We start from the raw sequence: 22,190 nt of genomic DNA on the forward strand, positions 1-22,190 counted from the left end.
GGACCATGTGTGATCGACCACCCTGCACATGCTCAGAACCACCCCTGCCCAAGGATAGTTAGCTCATTTGGTAATTTTTGCTTATATCTCTCTGAGTGGCCAATATACATTACAAAATACGAAGTAGTAAATAATAATAACACTAAAAACCAAAGTTTGTGCACTCTGGTGCATAATAGAGATTTCGCGTAGTTTCAGCATGTAAACATATATAATTGCTCTATTTAAACTATATTTCACTATACTAAGAGATCGAGCTTGCTAAATTACTTCTAAAATTTCGAAGGTCGGTATATGTCGAGGTTGATTACATAATTATTTTTTTTTGGCCAAGTTATCTCAGCACACACTAAAGAAGAAAAAGTGAGGATAATTCGAGTGGTTAGAGCTTCCTTACTTGATTTCAATGAATAGTGGGATCAATTCTCATCATCCGTCTTCATGGCTCTCTAAACCACCCCCAAACAAAAAAAGGAGTATTCTCTATGTCCCTATTCGTTACCTCAAAGATCATTAAAAGTTAACCGAGACAACAAATTTAAGGGAGTAACGGTTTACAATTTTTCAAGATATAATCGTATGTTAAAATGATTGAGTAATGATGAGATATTGGGTATAACCAAACCATTGTACCTTAGACTGTTGAGGACATTATAAATATTTGTGCAACAACATTCTTAATCACATAGAAATTGAATTTTCTTATACACGCCTAAAACCTATGATATTACTCATATGTTGCTAGTTTTCTTAAAGAGATTAACGGCCGGTCTCATTAACTAAACTCAGCTGAGATGAGCTGAACTGAACTGAAATGAATATTTTATAAGAGAAGGAAATTAGGAGCTGAACTGAACTGAACTGAACTGAGCTGAAAATAAACGTATGAGAACAGACCCTAAGAGAGCATGTATTGTTTGTATAGGCCAAAATCCAGTACTGGATAGAAAAGAGTACGGTGTTCCAATCAATTATAACTTAGCAAAAGAAAAAGAAAAAGAAAAAAATACATACTGTACTGATATTTTGAACTACGTACATTTGTCCTATAATAGAAAAAATGGTGAATGTTGAAAGGCTGTATGAAAGTACACTTGGCCAAATTTGAACCAATACAAGCATTAGTAGTTGTAAAATAAATTCAAACATTATTGGAGTATGAAATTTGTGTAGCTCAAAAGCAAAGCAAAAATTTGAGTTCTTGTACATGCACCAGTTGTAATTTTCACCAGTTGACGCCTATGTTTATGTGTGTTTTTATTGCTACTATCACGCCTTACGTGCTTATCCTTCTTGATGGTAATTCGACCTCTAAAATTGCATGTTTCAATCTCTAATACGCGTTTGTTTGGCGGTATATTGACAAGTGACCACTTTGTCTTATTTTTAGATAAGGTGAAGAAGGTATAGACTATAGAGTAGTGAGTTGAACAACATTAACGGCCTTTCCAGGTTGATTTGCCTCTTCAATACGATAGGTGTTAATTTGAATGTTTGAGTCGGGTTTGAAGAGGTTGGTTTGAGTCAGGTCTATTTTCAATACAAGTCATGCTAAATTAATATGTCCATACAAGTTAAAATCTGAATTTGGTTTTTTCGGGTCAATTTTAGGATTAGTTTTTTACACCTCTATTCTCTAAGTTACTAATCTCCCCATATCCTGATGATTGTCCTGTAAGGAGTATAGAGTATATTATTTTGGGATGTTCCTTTGAGTTTGTCATGTGTACCTTTTTGATATAGCGAAAATTGAAATTGCATGTACAATCTTTAAATGATAGATGGAGGGAATACAGTATGTGTTTTTCTAGAATTATATTCACTTTTTTTTTTAATTGAGTGAACCATTGAAAATTAGTTTGTTCTCATATCCGTAATATGTCAAATCAATTTTTAAAGCGAGAAACTTAATCGTGTGAAATTCTGAATCAACTTCATATAACTTCTTACAAAGATTGATAGTAACTTTGATTAAATAGACGAATGAGGGACGTAAATTTAAAGATTTCACATGAACTTATAACTTCTACACCAAGGGATCCTTTTTTTTTTTTGCTGTCACGTACACATACACCCCTAAAGAACTAAGATCATGTTAGATGTAACGTTGAAAGAAAAATAAGACTTGAGACCACAAGGGTAGATATGGTCCATATAAATTATCTCAAAGGAAATTATATAAGATATTAAGATGGAGAAGGCCAGAAACTCTTTTACTACTCCTCCCTACAATAATAATGTTCACATGTAGGCCATGCACAAAATTCATATCGATCATATCATAGGTTATACAGTTATATGTACGTTGTCCTTATTCCAATTCTCATAGCATACGACACTATAATATAAGCTCCTACCATTTCTCTCAAATCATAACCAAAATCAGAAATTTATCAAAGAAAAGTTAATGAAGTACAATGGATAACTCCATAATTAGTAGAAGCAGTAGTAGATGGATTGCAACAGCTGCAAGTATATGGATACAAGCAATACTAGGTGGTACGTACACTTTTAGCACGTATTCTCCTATACTTAAATCCTCACAATCCTATGATCAGTCCACCCTAGACACCGTCTCGGTGTTTAAAGATATAGGTGCAAACGCCGGGGTCTTAGCCGGTCTCTTATATACCACGGCTACCTCGGGGAACAACCGTGGTAATGGCGTGCCCTGGATGGTTCATGTGGTGGGGGCGGTCGAGGGGTTCTTGGGTTACTTTCTTATGTGGTTAGCTGTTGTTGGAATTATCCCACGCCCACCTGTGGCTTTGATGTGTGTGTTCATGTTCCTTGCTGCTCATTCTCAAACATATTTCAATACTTGGAATGTTGTTACGTCTGTCCAGAATTTCCCTGATTGTAGCGGAACTGTTGTAGGTCTTATGAAGGTATGTCTTTTTCGTTTACGGGTTTGAAAGGGGTTATTTCATAAGTATAGGACATGTTTGACAAAAGTAGTTGTCATAATAATTGTTCGTTATTTTAGTAATTAATCTAGATATAACTAATAATTGATTGACTTGCAAAATGAGAAGAATAAAGACTTAACTATGGTAAAATTACACTTGAAATCTTAAATACTACTTTTAATTTTAATACTTTTTACTCGCTAAATCGATTAATTGACACACACTACCTAATTTCATTAGGTGATTTTGCTGTTAGAATAATTCACGAAAAATTTAAGTAAAAGCTGGAGAGAATATATAAAAGGTGCTTTTGGATAAATAATGTCAAACACTAAACAAAAAAAGGCTTTTGTAAAAGATAACGTTTAATTTATTCCTTTTTTTTTTTAAAGCACGTTTAATTTATTCCCTTCACATTTTCACAATAAAGAGAAGTAAAGTTGAACAACAGACCAACAGCAAAAGGTTCTGTTGGAAGAAATTATCAAACGCCAATCGTATGTTTGATTGAGCTAAAAAAAAAAATAACATTTTTATGTTACTTTTTTTTTTTTTTAAGTCGTAAATCGTATGTTACATTGTTATTCTTATGTATAGGATTAGTTGAACAGTCATATAAGGCCTAGTAAACAAATAGTGTTTTGATTAATCCAAAAGCTACTATCGATATTAATACATCCTTAAATCCTTAATGACTTGATCAACTTCAATATTGGTACTTTCCTAGGAAAAAAAATACTCGTAATATTTTGAATATAACTTATAGTTTAATCATATCCAATCTTCATAAAATAATTAATTTCTTGACGCAATCTAATGGAAAAGGCAATAATTAGCTATGCACTTTTTTGAAAAAGATGAAGTATGTAAAGGATAATGATCCATTGATTTATTCCTTAATTTACTCTTTAGATCGATGGTCAAAGATATCCCTTATTCTAAGTTAATGTACCTAGACATGTACTCTAATGTATCTAGTCGTATTATATTGCTTACTCATGTACTATATATACTCATGGAATTACGTCAATATAATTAAGCTTTCCAACATTCTCTTTCTCATAACTCTATCATGGTATCATAAGCTTTTGATCCATCTTTTCTTGCTTCCGCTACTACCATGGTTACACTATCAAAACCCTTTGCCGACGCCGACAAATGATGGTGACCATATCGAACTTCCTTCCCGGAAAGATTCAAACCAAAATCACACTTCGCTCAACTCTTTTGACATCCCGTATTTTGTATACCAAGGGATGTCAATTATCAATTATTTTTTTTCTCCAAACCCCTTCCGGAGAAACAATCCCTTTTCGGCATCCCGTAGTTTACCTACCAAGTGTTGCCAAACATGCAATTCTTTCTCCAAAATCATTATGGAGAAACATAACATTCTTTCCGTTCTAAACCACCATCAACACCATCATATTTTTTTTCTATCTCGCCTTCAATAGTTGTGAAGGAAACCCTATATTTTTTATTCTTCTCCCAATCTCCCATATGTTGCAAGCACATGCTAGCAAAAAAAAAAAAAAAAAAAAACTTCTAATACTCCCCTCTCTCCAAACCCTCCCGGAGAATCACAATGCGATGCAACCCTTCTCACATCACCTACACTTCACTTCCTAACAAGATTTGCGAATTATAATCAAGATCGGCCTCTCATTCTGGACGTCCATCTTGCGGGGGCGTGTAAAGGATAATGATCCATTGATTTATTCCTTAATTTACTCTTTAGATCGATGGTCAAAGATATCCCTTATTCTAAGTTAATGTACCTAGACATGTACTCTAATGTATCTAGTCGTATTATATTGCTTACTCATGTACTATATATACTCATGGAATTACGTCAATATAATTAAGCTTTCCAACATTCTCTTTTCTCATAACTCTATCAAAGTACACCATATGTCTAAAATTCAAAATAAGAAAATGTTTTATGTTTCTAATTCTGCAATAAAAAAGAAACACTCTGCTTTTATGTTTCTTATTCTTCAATAAATTACTTTTTGCTTGATTTTTGTTGAATTCGTCTTGATTAGAAAATCCTATAAGAAATTAATGGGTTTAAATACTCTATCCCATTTTTTATGTTCCATTTGTGTTCCACTTAATATTATTGGTTGTAATAATTACAAGGTCCTACTTCTCAAATTTTAAAAGACAAATAAATATTTTAAGAACCAATCATATTTAGTGGAACACCAATGGGACACAAAATATGGGACATATGATTTTCTCCCGAAATGAATATAACCGATTAATTTGATACGAAATTTTTGAGTGTTAACTAAGTCGTATTAGTATCTTAAGACAAAATTATGTCGATTAATTGCTCATCTAATTCTAGTTTTTGAACAGGGTTTTCTAGGACTAAGTGGAGCAATCTTAATCCAAGTATACAAAGCATTTTTCAAGGGAAATCCAAGCACATACATACTAATGCTTGCATTGTTACCAAGTATAGTCTCATTATCTCTCATATATTTGGTGAAATTATGTCCAAATAAAACATCAGAAGACAAAAACCACCTAAATTCTATGTCCATAGTCTCAATGCTTCTTGCTGCATATCTTATGATCATCCTCATCTTAGAAGACATTCTAGTGTTCCCCCATTGGGCGCGCCTTCTAAACTTTCTAGTCCTTATATTATTCCTCTCTTTACCTCTAAAAATCGCGACTGAGGCAAACAAGAAGGAGAAATCTCAACCACTTCTCCTAAAAACAGAACCATTACTCTATGACTCAAATGATTCAAATGAGCCAGAGAAGAGCCTAGTGGGTGAAGAAAACGTCGAATTGTGTCAAGAAAGCATGAATATCTTGGAAGCTATGGGAAGCATCAATTTTTGGCTATTGTTTCTTGCTATATTATGTGGAATGGGTTCGGGTCTTGCCACTATAAACAACATGAGCCAATTAGGCCAATCACTTGGTTATAACACAAGCAAGATTAATACATTGGTGTCACTATGGTCGATATGGAACTTCTTTGGTCGATTTGGAGCAGGATATATATCTGATATCCTACTACGACGAAGAGGATGGGCTAGGCCATTAGTCATGGTTGTCGCGCTAGGAGCAATGACTATAGGACATGTGATCATTGGTTCAGGATTCTTTGGAAATTTGTACATAGGTACAATCTTGGTGGGAATATGTTATGGTGCATTGTGGAGTTTAATGCCTACTATAACTTCGGAAATCTTCGGTGTTTTGCATATGGGAACTATATACAATGCCATTGCTATAGCAAATCCTTTGGGAACTTATGTTCTGTCTGTTTGGGTGATTGGCCATATCTACGACGAAGAAGCAGGGGAGCATAATTCTTGCCTTGGTGTTCATTGCTTCATGGTATCCTTCTTTGTGTTGGCATTTGTTAGCTTCTTGGGGTTTATTGTTGCTCTTACTTTGTTCTTCCGAACAAGGGTGTTTTATAGGTCTGTTGTGCTAAGAAGACTACACTATTCTCTAAGACGGTAAAGAAGATGGATTGATGGTTCAACCATAAGTTATAAGATAACGCATTGGCACACACTTTTAGAAAGAGATTTGTATCGTTAGTTCGTTACTAAGTACACTATGAACTTGTTAGTCAATTTCATGAAAGTATATATTCTTGTTTGCTTATTTATATTTTATATGTAAATTATTTGAACAAAAAGGTTTGATTTTGATATTTTGTGAGTACATCTATGTAAATAATTATTCTCCTTGTTACAATCCTTGGTATACTAGTATTGTTCAACTTTATGTTTATTTGTTTTTGTTTGATTGTCCTTGTTCTATTTGTAAGTAGTTTCTATTTCAGAGACAAGTGTTCTATAACAATCACATAATCCAACAAATACGGCATCACCATCCACATCATTGTAATGGATTTTCAATTCTGGCTAGTTATTGTTTTCACCAGATGATGCCTTTGTCTAGTGTAACAAATCACGCTTGTACGACGTCCCTTCCATAAATAGATGTCAAGATATGATTTGATCTCGTCTCTAGCGATTATTTAACAATTGAAATAACCCGTTAAAACTCATTTGATTAGTCATTTTATATCCGTTACTCAAACATAAAAATCACCGTACCCTACTTGTATTAAAAATTCAAAATAGTTTTTGACAAAAGACCCATCTTATTTATCCATTGTTATGTGGACTCTTTGTATGATTTAGATTGATACTCCCTTCATTTCACAATGATATTCCAATTTGAAATCTTTTGATTTTAAAAAATAAGAGAAAATCTTCTAAATTTCTCTCAATCTATAAAAACAAATATAGTTATATGGATTCTCTTATAAAAAAAACTAGTTATATGGGATCAAGCTAAGTTTGATTCATCTTGATGAGTTCATTATTAATATCTCGCTTTTATAATTTTTGTTAGTGTGAGATTAAAGATTTGCAAAAACTTTTATCGATTTACGTAAGGTGATATTACTTTTAAATTTTTGAGCTGTACCCAGTTAATTCCCCATTTGTTTATCGGGAGGTATAATTGTCTTTTCAAGTATCAGGGAAGGGGTACATGCGTATTTTCAGGTACTAGTTGAGGGGTACATGTGTAATTTCCTTACCAAACAGCATAAGCAAGTTGCAAACAGTAATTAAACAGCTCACCAAAAGTACTGAATAAATAACCACGCTTTTTCAATATATTTACAGAATTGCCATCCAGATTAACAAAATTTTTTTTATGATTTAAGTGACCTAAAAAGAAGGGAATTTATATCTGTGGTCACTTTAATTTCTCCACTCATAGAAAATGACTAAAGCAAAGAGAAATTATTTTACTCCTCCCAACCAGATAATTTAATGCTTTACGTAGGCCATGCATAAGATTTTATATCAAATTAACTTACATCCACAAACCACAATAACATAAAGTTTCTCAACATTATATTGTACAACGTCCATATATATTGATTATATTCCATGCAGTATACTTTACCAAATTAAGTATTTTCCATTTTCGACCATCTTATCCTTAACATAAAATAATCTAAAGTTGAAATTAATTAATAATTGTCATGGAAAGCTCTGTAATTAGTAGGTACAATAGTAGATGGATAGCATTAGCTTCAAGCATATGGATAGAAGCATTACTAGGTGGTATTTACACTTTTAGCATATATTCTCCTGTACTAAAAACCTCCCAATCCTATGATCAGTCCACCTTAAACACCGTCTCGGTCTTCAAAGACATCGGCTCTACTTCCGGAGTTCTCTCCGGCCTCCTCTACACTGCGGCGTCCTCTAGGTATAGCGTACCATGGGTGGTACACGTGTTGGGGGCGGCCGAGGGGTTCTTGGGCTACTTCTTCATGTGGTTAGCTGTGGTTGGTGTCATCCCTCGGCCACCCGTGCCTCTTATGTGTTTATTTATGTTTGTTGCTGCTCATTTTCTAACATTCTTCAATACTTGGAATGTTGTTACGTCTGTCCAAAATTTCCCTGAATGTAGCGGTACGGTTGTAGGGCTTATGAAGGTACATATATATATATATATCTACTCAATATAAATGAAGCATTGAAGTCTATATTCAACTTTATAAAATATGTTTTAATGAACTTTGAATATGATTTTCTACTATTATTACATGATTTCAAGAAGATGATTGTATGTTTTACTAATTTATGATTCGTATATTATATGAGCAGGGTTTTCTAGGACTAAGTGGAGCAATCTTAATCCAAATATATAAAGCATTTTTCAATGGAAATCCAAGTACATACATACTAATGCTTGCATTATTGCCAAGTATAGTCTCAATATCACTCATATATTTTGTGAGACAATGCCCTGATAAAACAGTTCAGAACAAGAACCCCCTGAATGCTATGTCCATAGTCTCTATACTTCTTGCTACATATCTAATGATCATCATTGTAATGGAAGCCATTTTCGTGTTCCCACAATGGGCGCGCCTTCTCTCGTTTCTAGTTCTTCTTTCATTTCTCTCTTTGCCTCTAAAAGTCGCTACAGAAGCTAACAATGAGGTGAAATCACACCCACTGCTCGTGAAAGACGATGCATTACCACCTTGTGATGATGCTGATTCAAATGAACCTGAGAAGAGCCTTGTGGGTGAAGAAGTTGTCGAGTTGTGTCACGAAAACATGAACCTCTTGGAAGCTATGGGAAGCTTTAACTTCTGGCTTTTGTTTCTTGTTACGTTATGTGGAATGGGGTCAGGACTTGCCACCATAAACAATATGAGTCAGTTAGGAGAATCGCTTGGATATGATACAACCAAGACTAATACTTTGGTTTCCCTATGGTCGATATGGAACTTCTTTGGTCGTCTAGGAGCAGGTTATACATCTGATATCCTACTGCGCCAAAGGGGATGGGCTAGGCCGTTAGTCATGGCAATCGCGCTAGGAGCTATGACTGTAGGACATTTGATTATCAGTTCTGGATTTGTTGGTAATTTGTACATAGGAACAATCTTGGTGGGAATATGTTATGGTGCATTGTGGAGTTTGATGCCTACTATAGCTTCAGAAATTTTCGGTGTTTTGCATCTGGGAACCATTTACAATGCCATTGCTATAGCAAATCCTTTGGGAACTTATGTTCTCTCTGTTTGGGTGATTGGGCATATTTACGACAAAGAAGCAGCAGAGCAAAATACTTGTCTTGGTGTTCATTGCTTCATGGTATCCTTCTTTGTATTGGCATTTGTAAGCTTATTGGGTTTTCTTGTTGCTCTCACGTTGTTCTTCCGAACAAGGGTGTTTTACGGGTCTGTTGTGCTAAGAAAACTACACCGCTCTCTAAATAGATAACAAAAGGCAACCGCCATTGCTATTGCCAAGAATCGTCGACTCCACCTCATAAGTTGTGCATTAGCAAGTATGACATTTTAAGGAAGAGATGAGTATGAAGAACAATTCTCAAGTACACCTCAAACTTGTGCGGACACGTATATGTTTACTAAATAAGTACACTTCGTATTTTCGTAAATTATTATTGCTTATTGTTTTCTTGAGAATTATTCAATTATGAGTACAATTAAATATAATTATGTATGCTTCACGATAGCTAATTTATATATTGTGTACAACTTGCATATCTAAAAAAATGGCTAAATAGTATTATCTATGCTTTAATTATGTGAAAAGGGTTATTTTTCCAAATCTTTCTGCTAATACGATCAAATCTTTTAATAATTTATAGTACTAATAATGCCAAGCAACGTGGAAACAGCAACCAAAGACCTACTCCATGAGTGCATCAACTAACACAAGTCCCTTAAATTTAATCTCAAAGAAAGAAAAGAAATACAGAAGAACAACACAAGTCCCTCAAATTAATCTCAAACAAAGAAAAGAAAAACATTAGAATTTCATTGAACACAAAATAGATGCAATGGACAACATCGTTGGCAACCGATGGGTGGCAACTGTGGCTAGTATATGGATACAAGCAACCATGGGAGGTTCCTACGCCTTTGGCGTATACTCCCCTGCACTAAAATCCTCTCAATCCTATGATCAGTCCACACTTGACACAGTCTCTGTCTTCAAAGACATTGGTGCTAATGCTGGTGTCCTCTCAGGTCTCCTGTATGCAGCCACTGCTGCCTCATCTGGACCTCGTCGTTGGCGATGCTTCCATGGACCATGGATAGTCCTTGCTGCAGGGGCAGTCCAGTGCTTCTTGGGATACTTCTTCATGTGGCTCGCGGTTGTTGGCCTAATACCTCGGCCACCTGTGCCCCTTATGTGCTTCTTCATGTTCCTAGCTGCCCATGCTCAAACTTTCTTCAGTACAGCTAATGTTGTTACAGGTGTTCTGAATTTCCCAGAATATAATGGGACTATTGTGGGGATATTGAAGGTCAGTTCATTCAAATTTGAAGTTACATATGTATTTTTTTTACCCTTAGAATATTGTGTATTTGTGTGCTTTTGTATAACAAATCCAATTTTGCTAGCATGGCACAAGACCTTAGATAACACCATCCTTCCAACAGATTGTCGCGATTGAAAGAGCCATAGATTATACCTTATAGAACGAATCTCTCTAAACACATAAAGCACTCAAAATTAGATATAGAGCATGTCTTCCATGCAAAATCCAAGCAATTTCTAATATAAGTTTTTCTAGGATCCATGGAGGTGAACTATAAGATAGAGATTGAGCCATAGATTTTACCTTATAGAACGAATCTCTCTAAACACATAAACCATACTTGCAAGTTGCAACAGATTGAGCCATAGGTCTACACTAGAGAGTCCCTCCAAAAGCAAAGAAAATCTCAACAAACAGATATTGAGCAAGTCTTCCTAACTCTAATCTCTAAAAATTGGACAAAACCCATATTGAGGAGTCGTATCGGTCCACAACACCATTGATAGCACATGATCCCAAGTCATCCAGATAATCAAGACCATTCCAAAGACTACCCAAAAGATCTGTACAAGGAAACTACATAAAAGTATTCTTGGGTTGCCTATTTCAACTTTAAAAAAAAATTGAACACAAACTTCATACTAGTCATCTAGACCTTAGAGTACATAATATCCAAAAAATTATCTCAACAAATATCAGAAGTTACAGCTTATGCTTACATAAGTAATCTTCTATTGTTAATTGAATGTTATTGAGTGATTTCGTAATTCATATGGTCAGGGCTTTCTTGGACTTACCGGAGCAATGACAATCCAAGTTTATCAAGCATTTTTCAAGGGCAATCAAAGCACATTCATACTAATGCTAGCTTTGTTGCCAACTACAGTCACTTTCACAGTAATGTGTTTGGTGAGAATCAGCCCAGGAAGCAGACCGGATGACAAAAAGTACCTCAACCATTTCTCTGTGGTTGCCCTGGTCCTAGCTGCCTTTATAATGATCATTATCATATTGGAGAATGTTATCGAATTTTCACGATGGGCACGGTTTATTACAGTTGCAGTTCTTATAGTACTGCTCTCATTACCTCTCAAAACCGCCATTGAAGCTACTAGAAACGAAAATATGTACCGAGTGCTTCTGGAAGGCGAATCACCAGCTGAGAGTGTTGTTGCAACTGAGGAATATAAAGTACTACCTAGTACTTCAGATGAGATACAACCCGTTGAAGAAAGCATGGATATATTAGATGCCACATGTAGCTTAAACTTTTGGTTATTGTTTATTGCTATGTCATGTGGAATGGGTTCTGGACTTGCTACTATAAACAATATGAGTCAGATAGGACAGTCACTTGGCTACGACATGGTGAAGACCAATACATTGGTTTCTCTATGGTCAATATGGAATTTTCTAGGCCGTTTTGGAGCAGGCTACATATCTGATATCTTATTGCGCCAAAAAGGTTTGGCGCGACCATTAATGATAGCAATAAGTCTAGCAACCATGACTGTGGGACATCTTGTTATTTCATTAGGATTTCCGGGGAATTTGTACATTGGAACTATTTTGGTTGGGATATGCTATGGTGCACAGTGGAGTCTAATGCCTACAATCACTGCAGAGATCTTTGGGGTGAAACATATGGGTACTATCTTCAACACCATTGGTATCGCGAGCCCTATAGGAACTTACTTCCTCTCGGTTTGGGTGATTGGAAATATATATGACAGACAAGCAAGGAATTCCAATACTTGCTATGGAGTACACTGTTTCATGTCATCCTTCTTTATCTTGGCTTTTGTTAGCTTTTTGGGGTTTCTTGTTGCTTTGACATTGTTCTTCCGAACAAGGGCATTTTATAAGTTTGTTGTCTTAAGAAGATTACATATTCTTTGAAACTGTAAAGCTTGGATGTATGTATCAATTCTTTTCCCCTCAAGGAAGGGGTTTCAATGTGGCTTCTTGTTTGTATTGTTTGGTCCTATAGTTACTATTGATTACTCTATTTGTCCCTTACTTTTTCACTATTTGACCCAAAATACTCTCACGAAAAACAAGTCCTTAGTGCAAAAAAAGGGATAGAGGGAGCACTTAGTAATTAATCATTTGGTAGCATATAGGAAGTAACAAACTAACACTTTTTACGAAGTTGTATTGTATAGGAATGGTGAAAATTGTTTGTTTAAATAGCCCCTTCCATATTTACCTCAGAAAGAAGAAAAAAAAAAAAAAGAAACCTACAATGGAAACAAATCACATTTATCTTAAATTCTATTGTAAGTTGGAGAGAATAGGAATAAATTGAATTTTAAGCCATTGCTTTCATATGACAAAGATGTCAAGTTCCTATCTTGGCTTTTCCTTTTTTAACCACTAACACTTATCTATGACAAAATGAGCCTTAACAATCACCCCATCCTCACCCTCACCACAACTCTGTCATCTAACTTATCTCTTCTTTCTCCTTTGCTATTTATCCTTTCTCACTTCACCTCCCTTCACTCTACAAAAATTGTTCTTTTACGGGTTTTTAGGGCTCGATTTTCATAATTACTCCGTAGTACACATCCTTTAAAATGTTTAAGTCAGCCCAGCTTTCTTAGCTTTCTTTCTCCCTTTCCTCCAACTCCAATCATTGCTATCAAAACACACCATTAGTAGTCCCGTTGCCGGTCGCACTCCCTAGTAAGGGCAATATAGGCATGCAAAAATAATTTCAACAAATGTATTTATCACCCTCCCCCTGCCTTCCCTCATCTTAGTCATCTAGTGTTATTTAAGCAAGAAAATACTCTTCCCTTGGCTTCCTAAACTCGATCCTATTCAAACGAGTTGTAAGAATATCACCTATATCAATATGAGCAGTAGTGAAAGATGGATGGCAACAGTGGCCAGCATATGGATACAATCAATCGTAGGAGGTTCTTATGCCTTTGGTGTATATTCACCTGCAATCAAATCCTCCCAATCCTACGATCAATCAACCCTGGATACTGTGTCTGTGTTCAAAGACATTGGTAGTAATGTAGGAGTCCTTTCTGGCCTCCTATACGCTGCCGTCACCGCCTCCTCCAGACCTCACCCCTGGCATTGCTTCCACGGGCCCTGGGTGGTCCTTGCGGTAGGAAATATACAATGCTTTTTAGGCTACTTCTTAATGTGGCTTGCAGTTGTCGGGTTCATCCCTCGGCCTCCTGTACCCCTCATGTGCATCTTCATGTTCCTAGCTGCCCATGGTCCAACTTTCTTCAGCACTGCCACTGTTGTCACTGGTGTGCTGAATTTTCCAGATTATAGCGGGACCATTGTGGGCATCTTGAAGGTGATTTGAACTCAATTGTTTTAATTTTTAAATTTATATGTTTAAATTGTTTGTTTTTCATGTGTCTGCAAATATCCTACAGCAGTACATTACAATCAATGCAATGTCAAAAATAGAAGACCTATATCGTTAGACTTTATTACTAAGTCAAAAATAGAAGACTAATATCTATAGGTTCCATAAGGTGTAAGGTATAGTAATAGAGCAATTTGTCAAAATGGAAATAAATTTGATAAAATTAATTAAATCAACGAAAACAAAAGGTTATAAAAATTTAAAATTAGAGAAAAAAAAAAAAAAAAAAAAAAAAAAATTGTACAATTGATACAATTACTTTATAGTTTACGAAAAAGTATTTCTTCTTTTTTTTTTTTAAACCAACGAACGCAGGCAATGAAATTGTCTATCAATAAAGGGAGCAAAAAAGGGGTCTAACTTTGTGTATCTTTCTTAATTATATTAAAATTGATACATGTACCTTTAACCCATCAATATTGTGAAAATTATCAAGAGAAATATTTTTTTTTTTTTTTGAGATCTAGATAAAGATTTTTGTTCTGATTAGTTCTCTATTAAGTTTTAAAGGATATACTGTATTTTGGATATAATTTAGCTATGCACTAACTACTCAAGTGGGACCACTTTGTCCCATATTAAAATCAACAATTCTCAAAATTAGGACCACTAGACAATTTAGGAGATCGATGGTTCAATTGTCTTGCTTCATGCACTTAGATTTTTTAGTTACTAATAAATCCTATAGCCATATCCCATATGACTTCCTTAAAAAAACATTCATTCAATCTTCACTCTACAAAAATCAGATTTCTTGGGGGCATACTTAATAATATGGCCTCTTTCGGCTATTCTACTCCGACCCATAAGGACATCAATCCTTTTATAAATAATAAATTTTCTTTTTTTTTTTTTTTACTCCTGCATACTTACATAAATTAGGGCACAATTTTCTAAGAAGATGCTCCTAATCTTTACATTATATTTACTTTTTAAAATAAAATAAACGGAGTAAAAAGAAAAACATTAAATCTTGCAAATTGATGAGTTGGAAAACTATTGAATGCCCTAACTAAAGATGTCAATTCGAGTAATTAGGTCAAGTCCAGCAAAGTCGAGTGAGGTTAGGTTTATTTCAAATTTGAGTCATGCTAAATTATTGTATCTATATAAATTGAAATCTAAATCGAATATTGTTCGGATCAATCAAGTCAATTTTTGACACCTATACCTCTAACTAAACAATCTCTTTTCAAATAAGAAACCCATAGATTCATCGGGCATCTCTTTTTCTTCTGACTAAAAAAAATCATAAATACTTATTTGATTGGTTCTAAAATTTCGAAGATGCAAAAGTATACTTAGTATTATTAATTGTTGATTGTTACGTTAAACAATTAAGGACTCCCAAGTCCCACCTCACAATCTCACATAGAGATCAACAACCTTAGACACTCGTCAACAAGTCCGGATAAACCATAGGTAAGCCACCCAAATAGGCCAGCAATTTCGAAAGCGATATTACTTAGTAATACAGTTTTGAAGGCTACTTATAACTTACTCAATGGACATGTAATATAAATATTCCTGGAATAGCCTGTTCTCTACAACTCCACAAGATTGGCTGGACCACAAACCCACAATCTAAACCAAAATCAACTCTATTGATACTAAAAGCAGGAAGCTCAAGCAGACATCAAGTCATCAACACATCATCGAGTGACACCTACTCATAATTCATCTTTTTATGTTAAGCAATAAATTGAAAGAAGAGTTGCAATTAAAAGTGAACATAGGAAGTATTACTTGTTTGCCATGGATTCAAACCTCTTCTATGTCATTCAAATCTACGCCTTCCAAGCTTTGAATCAACCTCACCAGAGATCAGCAGTCTTATTAGTCAGCTGTATCACAATAAACAGATAATAAAGGATTATAAACCCTTTAGTAGTCAATACAAACTTTGAACTAAAATTACAGGCAAACACCCGGCAACCTATGTCCACACTGCACAAAAAGCCACAAAGATCATGGACAATATTACAGTACTAGACAAAGGTCAGAAATCATGCCAGGTAGACCTGTAACAAACATAGCAATAATCAAAGGAAATTCATTCTAAGTGCTGATGGTCAAAAAATCGTCCATTTATGAGTGTAAGATCTGACAATACTAACTTTTTTTTTTAAGAAACAAACTACAGTAAAGATGCATATTAGATCAAATATAACGGCATAGTAAAAGACAGCAATGGTAATAAAAGAGAAAGTAATGAGCTACAGCCAACATTTTACGAGTGTATACAGTATATTTCAAAAAAACAAAAATAAAAATAAAACTACTATCAAAATGTAACTCATCTAGGCGTCTATATGGCACCAACACTATTAGTGCCATAAAAGACACTTAATCAGAGATTAACTGCATTAACAATGGTAATAAGCAATGCTTGAGACTCTTTTTAAGACTCTAGAGTCTAGAATTTCTCAAGTAGATAACAAATTAAGTTATTAACAACTTTTCAGCACAAAACTTTGATTTGTTATAAGTTGTGCACATACATGGCTTTTCTTAACTTCCAGTTCAAATAAAGTTACTGATACTTTCCTTTTTCCCCTAATGGCCAGGGATTTCTTGGACTGACTGGAGCAATTTTAATCCAAATATATCAAGCATTTTTCAAGGGCAACCAGAGTAACTTCATTCTAATGCTGGCTTTGTTGCCAACTACAGTCACTTTCTCACTGATGTGCTTGGTAAAAATCTGCCCAGCAAGTGGATCCGACGACAAAAGGCACCTAAATCGCTTCTCACTAATTGCCCTGATTCTGGCTGTGTTTCTTATGATCATCATCATACTGGAAAATGTACTCGTCTTTCCACAATGGGCACGCCTTTTTGCACTGGTAGTTCTATTGTTGTTGCTTGGTTCACCTCTTAGAATTGCCCTAGAAGCTATTGGCAAGGAAAAATCTCAGACACTGCTTCTGGAAAAAGAGCCACTGGCTGACAGTAATTATTTACATGCATCTGATGAGTTTGTGGGTGAAAAAGATTACAATGAATTATCCATTACTTTGAATGAAATACCACTACCAGCCGAAGAAAACATAGATATTATGAAGGCCATGCAGAGCTTAAACTTTTGGTTGTTGTTTGTTTCCATGTCTTGCGGAATGGGTTCAGGGCTTGCTACCATAAACAATCTAAGCCAGATAGGGCAATCACTGGGTTATGATACAGTCAAGATCAATACATTGGTTTCACTTTGGTCAATATGGAATTTCCTAGGTCGTTTTGGAGCAGGGTACATATCTGATATATTACTGCGGCAAAAAGGATGGACACGACCGCTGATGGTTGCAATCACTCAAGCAACCATGATTGCAGGGCATCTCGTTATTTCTTTGGGCTTCTCAGGAAATTTGTACATAGGAACTACCCTGGTTGGGATATGTTATGGTGCTCAGTGGAGCCTAATGCCTACTATTACTGCAGAGATATTTGGTGTTCAGCATATGGGTACAATTTTCAATACCATTGGTATAGCAAGTCCGGTTGGCACTTACATCCTCTCAGTTTGGGTGATTGGACATATCTATGACAAACAAGCAGGGGAGGACAATACTTGCTACGGGGTTCAGTGTTTCATGGTATCCTTCTTTATCTTGGCATTCATAAGCCTATTAGGATTTCTTATTGCTCTAACATTGTTCTTCCGAACTAAGGCATTTTACCAGTCCGTTGTGCTAAGAAGATTGCGTTTCCTTAAAAAGTAAAGCTTTTAATGTAAGGGTTCTTGTTCATCTATCATATGTTGTTTGGTCCACTTTGTTCTATAAGATATAATGATGTCATCAATAGGAGCATAAGAAATGAAATAAGACAATGGTTTTGATTATTATTGATAGAGTCTCGGTCTCTTGTAAGTTGTAAGAAAAGTACAGTATGCATAGCAGGTTTAATCTAAAGCATGGAAGTACTCCCTGCTTATAACAGTTTCATACCGCAATCTCTTTTTCCTCGGGCATTAGGAATTAGGATGTGTAAATGTGAAGCCTTTCGTAGTTGGAGGCAGCTGAGATAAAAATGGATGTCACGATTAAGATCTAAAGAATTGGATACACTTCCAATGGTGCTCAATGACATCATTTTTCTCCCTCCTGGCTACCTAAAGTTGGTGTAAGTGATATATAGTATTGCCTGATGCTAGACAGGATTTTGTGAAATTTGATCGGCTGTTCCATTTGGATTATTGTACGAGACACATATCAGAATGCAGAAAAAAATTAAATTTCAAAACTGATTGAACAAAATTCTAAAGCAAGTAAAAGAATAACGTCATCTTCACAAAATGAGCATATAACAACAAACTACAAATTATCCACTAATCTATTGATGTTTGTGTCAATGAAAGCATGATTACAAATTAACAAAATGACACTATTTTGAAATATATAACTAACAAAACAAAAGCAGGGCTTTCAAGAGGGAAGGGGCAGAAACAATTCCAGTTAGCAAAAACACATAAAGCTAACCTTAAACTCTAAGCAGTTAGCAGTTTAGCACCACTTGCCACAGATTTTCTAAGTTTCCACCACATCCTCCAATATATGGTACTTCGGTCAAGCTTCAGATGCACATCAGACATTTTGTGTTCCTAGACAAGAAATACACAAGAAGAGAACTTTTAGCGAAGAATTCAAGTTGGCGATCCAATTTCGTAAACCTGCCTTACAAGAATCTTACATGATTAGAGCATTCCAATCTGGTAATATACTAGGGAATTTTAAGCCATATACATTTTTTTTTTTGGCAACTGCAACAAAGACCAACAAATGTCAACAATATTACCTATAAAGATTCCACCTGTTTAATGGCACATATTTTTACTTTTGCACTATTAATATACTTCCTCCGTTTCTTTTTAGTTGCATCACTTTCCTAACACGAAAGTTTCATATTTGTTGCATCACTTTCCTTTTTAGTTAACAAACTCTCTCTATCTCTCTTCTATCACTGTGATGCTTTAAAAAAAAATAGAGGAAGTAATAATTTTGTCCACATGCTTTTAATATACTAACTTTGTCCACATGTTATTACTTATATATCATTGGGGAAGCTAAGTGGAGAGCCTATTGTGTACACCTGGGTAATTTACTCATTAATTTTTGCTCATTTAATAAATGAGCTGAATATTTTTGGTCATTTAGTAAATGACCAAAAATTAATGAGCAAATTACCGTATACCCGGGTGTATATAATAAATTCTAAGCTAAGTGAGCCATATTTACCAGAATCTCAATGTGTTCAATAGTGGAAAGAAAGAGGTAGAAGCTCCACAACATCATCAAAGTTAAAGACTCGCCCATACAACATTACTCCCTCCGTCTCTTTATTAATGTCCACTTTCTATCAATTATTACTCACATAATAGAGAGAAAGTGGACATTAATAAAGAGACGGAAGGAGTACAAAACTCTGTAGGTACCTTGGCACGAAGACATTTGCTACAAATTCCATACACAACAGTTGCTGACAATATGACATTACGAGTAAAGGCACTATTTCCATGAAAGACTCGCCCATATTTTGATAATCCGTGGTCAAATTCATAAAAAGATTTCAAAGTGACATGAACAAGGACACCTCAAAATATGTAATTTTTTTTTTTTTTTTGAAACCCCTCAAAATATTTAATCATATTAAGCAACTTCTTCGATAAACATTAAGGGAAAGGGATAGATACATAAGATTAATGAAAAAACCATCAATAATATGATCATTAAACCTTAAATTGGTGTTGAGATTTCGGATATGTAATTGAATAATAGAATTACGAATTCAAACTTAAACCCAAAAAATAATACACACTTGAATCGAAATACATCTGTTCATGAGTTCATCCATTACAATTAACGATAAACTGTGAAATTGATATATTCGATAATTAAAAAAGAAAAAAAAATTACCTCAGGAATTGCTTCAATGGAGATTGGAGATGAGAATGCTCAGAAGCCGCTTCAATGGAGCTTTCAGCGTGCGCGCTAAAGTGTAAAGGTCCAATTAACAAATTGGGTCTATTTTTTGGGCCCGAATTTGGATAATGTTAGGTTAGTGTGTGAGCTAGTGAGTGTGTCTATTTTATATAGTAATGTATAAAATTAAAAGGGAGATTAACAACAAGCATAAATTCATAATACTCGCACTTCGTAAATTATAGAGATGTTGAGCTCAATAGTGTGGGCTAGTTAGGTTCGGGCCAAATTAGATTTTATGGTTCAAGTTGGATTCAGGCAATGTTAAGTCCGAGTGTTTACTTGGTCGAATTGTATTTATTTGGGTCATGGGTTAACTTGGATCATTTACTGTTTCGAGTTTGAGTTGATTTCAATTCGGGTCGTTTTGGTTTCAATTTATTTAGTTTAGATTTTGGGCAGGTTTGTACCCGTTTACTTCATGTTTGGGTTAATTTTGGGTGGGTGACTTTAGGTTTTGGATTGACTCTTAGCTAAATCTGGTTATTGAGTAGGGTACCCCAATGATAATAGGGTCAGAGTCAAGTTTAAAGGGCTCTTAATGGATAGGGTCTACATGACCCTTATTAGGTAGGGTTAATATAAGGCTAAAATGTTTGTCCAATTTAATAGATAAAAAAATAGATAATGTAAAAATAAAATAATAAAATTACATAGATATTTTCGTATTCATATATACTTAATAATAGTTTTGTCCACATTTATTTTAATTGATAGTTTATTGGCCCGCCTATTATTGACCCCATATTGGCCCGTAACTCGCATTGGCCTGACTTGCTATTGACCCAATAAAATATGACCCTTTTTTACCTAACCCGCAACTGACCCACACCGTCCATGACCTAACCTGTCCAATAACTAGGTTTACTCTTAGCTAGTTTACTATGCATATGAGTCAAGTTCGAAACAGATTGAGTCTTAAATACGGTTAATTTTACAAATAAGCATAAACTAGATGAAGCCCGTGCGATGCACGGTTTGTTTGAATTTTTAAAAACATTTATTTTATTTATGTGCTAAAAATTGTTATATATTTAGATAAAATTCCTAATATCAAAAGATAATATTTTTATAATTAATTAGTTTAAACTTAAAAATCTCATTCGTCAATTTTGCTTACATGGCATTTGAATTAATTAATTCTAAAAGAAAATAATAATCTCTTATTTGACTGGATACAACTAAAATTTATAATCCTACATGACGCGCTAAGAAAATTAAATCCTTAAATCTCGTGTCATGCACGGTCATAATTAAACTTTACAACAAAATTTATAAAGAATGGTGTTAATTCAACAAATTTATCCAAAAAAAAATATTTGTAACAAAATAATAGTCTCTAATAAAATATATTGTGGTCAAAGTTGTGTCTCAACAAATGTGCAAATTCAACCATAACTTATAAATAAATAAAGAGACAAGTCTCAACAAATGATTTTGTTCAGTTGTTCTTATAGACGTTATGTATATTTGTAAGATTTATACAAAGTATCCTACCAAAATTATTATTCCCATTTTTAATTATAATAAATTTTAAGTCGGAGGAAATAAAATTATAATAATATTATGATAATCTTGGATGATGATATATGTCAATACCTTAATTTTAAACTATGTTAGTATATTTGTAACTAAAAGATTTATAATATATAAAATATATGTTGAAAAATAATAAAAAAAAATTAAATTGAGTATGATTGGATTAAATGTGTTGTCAAAATGGAAATAAGTATTATGGTAGGTTATAAAATGAAAGTAATTAAAATTTGGCAAAAAAAAAACAAAAAAAAAACAAAAAAAAAAAGAAAAAAAAAGGAAAGATAAAAAGGTGGGAAAATTTTTTATAACATCGTGACAAGTGTCACTTTAGGTTCGCTTTTAGTATAGGTTAATTGATGATTGATGATATATATTGACAGGGTAAAGTCGTATCCCCTAATAAAAAATAATTCCTAAGTCCTCTAACTAAAGCAGATAGGGAAGTAGGGTCGATCTCCACAGGGAAACAAGTCTTTCTATTCCTAATTAACT

General features: G+C 34.4%; 4 protein-coding genes and 1 long non-coding RNA gene across 5 annotated transcripts; 4 read left to right on the forward strand and 1 right to left on the reverse strand.

The window, feature by feature from the left end:
* Window positions 1-2,188: 2,188 nt before the first annotated feature.
* On the forward strand, window positions 2,189-6,623 carry LOC145602173 (protein NUCLEAR FUSION DEFECTIVE 4-like). The gene is made up of 2 exons (XM_081658343.1): window positions 2,189-2,888; window positions 5,274-6,623. Exons 1-2 carry the CDS (start codon window positions 2,418-2,420, stop codon window positions 6,399-6,401), a joined length of 1,599 nt encoding a protein of 532 aa, XP_081514469.1. The 5' UTR covers window positions 2,189-2,417; the 3' UTR covers window positions 6,402-6,623.
* Window positions 6,624-7,875: 1,252 nt separating this feature from the next.
* LOC145602191 (protein NUCLEAR FUSION DEFECTIVE 4-like) lies at window positions 7,876-9,863 on the forward strand. The gene is made up of 2 exons (XM_081658365.1): window positions 7,876-8,409; window positions 8,582-9,863. The coding sequence occupies exons 1-2, from the start codon at window positions 7,951-7,953 to the stop codon at window positions 9,710-9,712; spliced, it is 1,590 nt and encodes a 529-aa protein (XP_081514491.1). The 5' UTR covers window positions 7,876-7,950; the 3' UTR covers window positions 9,713-9,863.
* Window positions 9,864-10,128: 265 nt separating this feature from the next.
* LOC145602198 (protein NUCLEAR FUSION DEFECTIVE 4-like) lies at window positions 10,129-12,920 on the forward strand. Its single transcript, XM_081658378.1, has 2 exons — window positions 10,129-10,766; window positions 11,562-12,920. The coding sequence occupies exons 1-2, from the start codon at window positions 10,296-10,298 to the stop codon at window positions 12,678-12,680; spliced, it is 1,590 nt and encodes a 529-aa protein (XP_081514504.1). The 5' UTR covers window positions 10,129-10,295; the 3' UTR covers window positions 12,681-12,920.
* LOC145602209 (uncharacterized) lies at window positions 10,536-20,371 on the reverse strand. Its single transcript, XR_014104509.1, has 4 exons — window positions 20,094-20,371; window positions 18,660-18,781; window positions 15,928-16,025; window positions 10,536-10,671 (listed from the first exon to the last, which is right to left on the reverse strand). It is a non-coding gene; the product is annotated as an uncharacterized LOC145602209 (long non-coding RNA).
* On the forward strand, window positions 13,185-18,031 carry LOC145602181 (protein NUCLEAR FUSION DEFECTIVE 4-like). Its single transcript, XM_081658354.1, has 2 exons — window positions 13,185-14,106; window positions 16,749-18,031. The coding sequence occupies exons 1-2, from the start codon at window positions 13,642-13,644 to the stop codon at window positions 17,898-17,900; spliced, it is 1,617 nt and encodes a 538-aa protein (XP_081514480.1). The 5' UTR covers window positions 13,185-13,641; the 3' UTR covers window positions 17,901-18,031.
* Window positions 20,372-22,190: the final 1,819 nt, after the last annotated feature.

Source organism: Chenopodium album, chromosome 2, assembly GCF_948465745.1.
Source record: "Chenopodium album chromosome 2, dcCheAlbu1.1, whole genome shotgun sequence".
NCBI lineage: Eukaryota > Viridiplantae > Streptophyta > Magnoliopsida > Caryophyllales > Amaranthaceae > Chenopodium > Chenopodium album.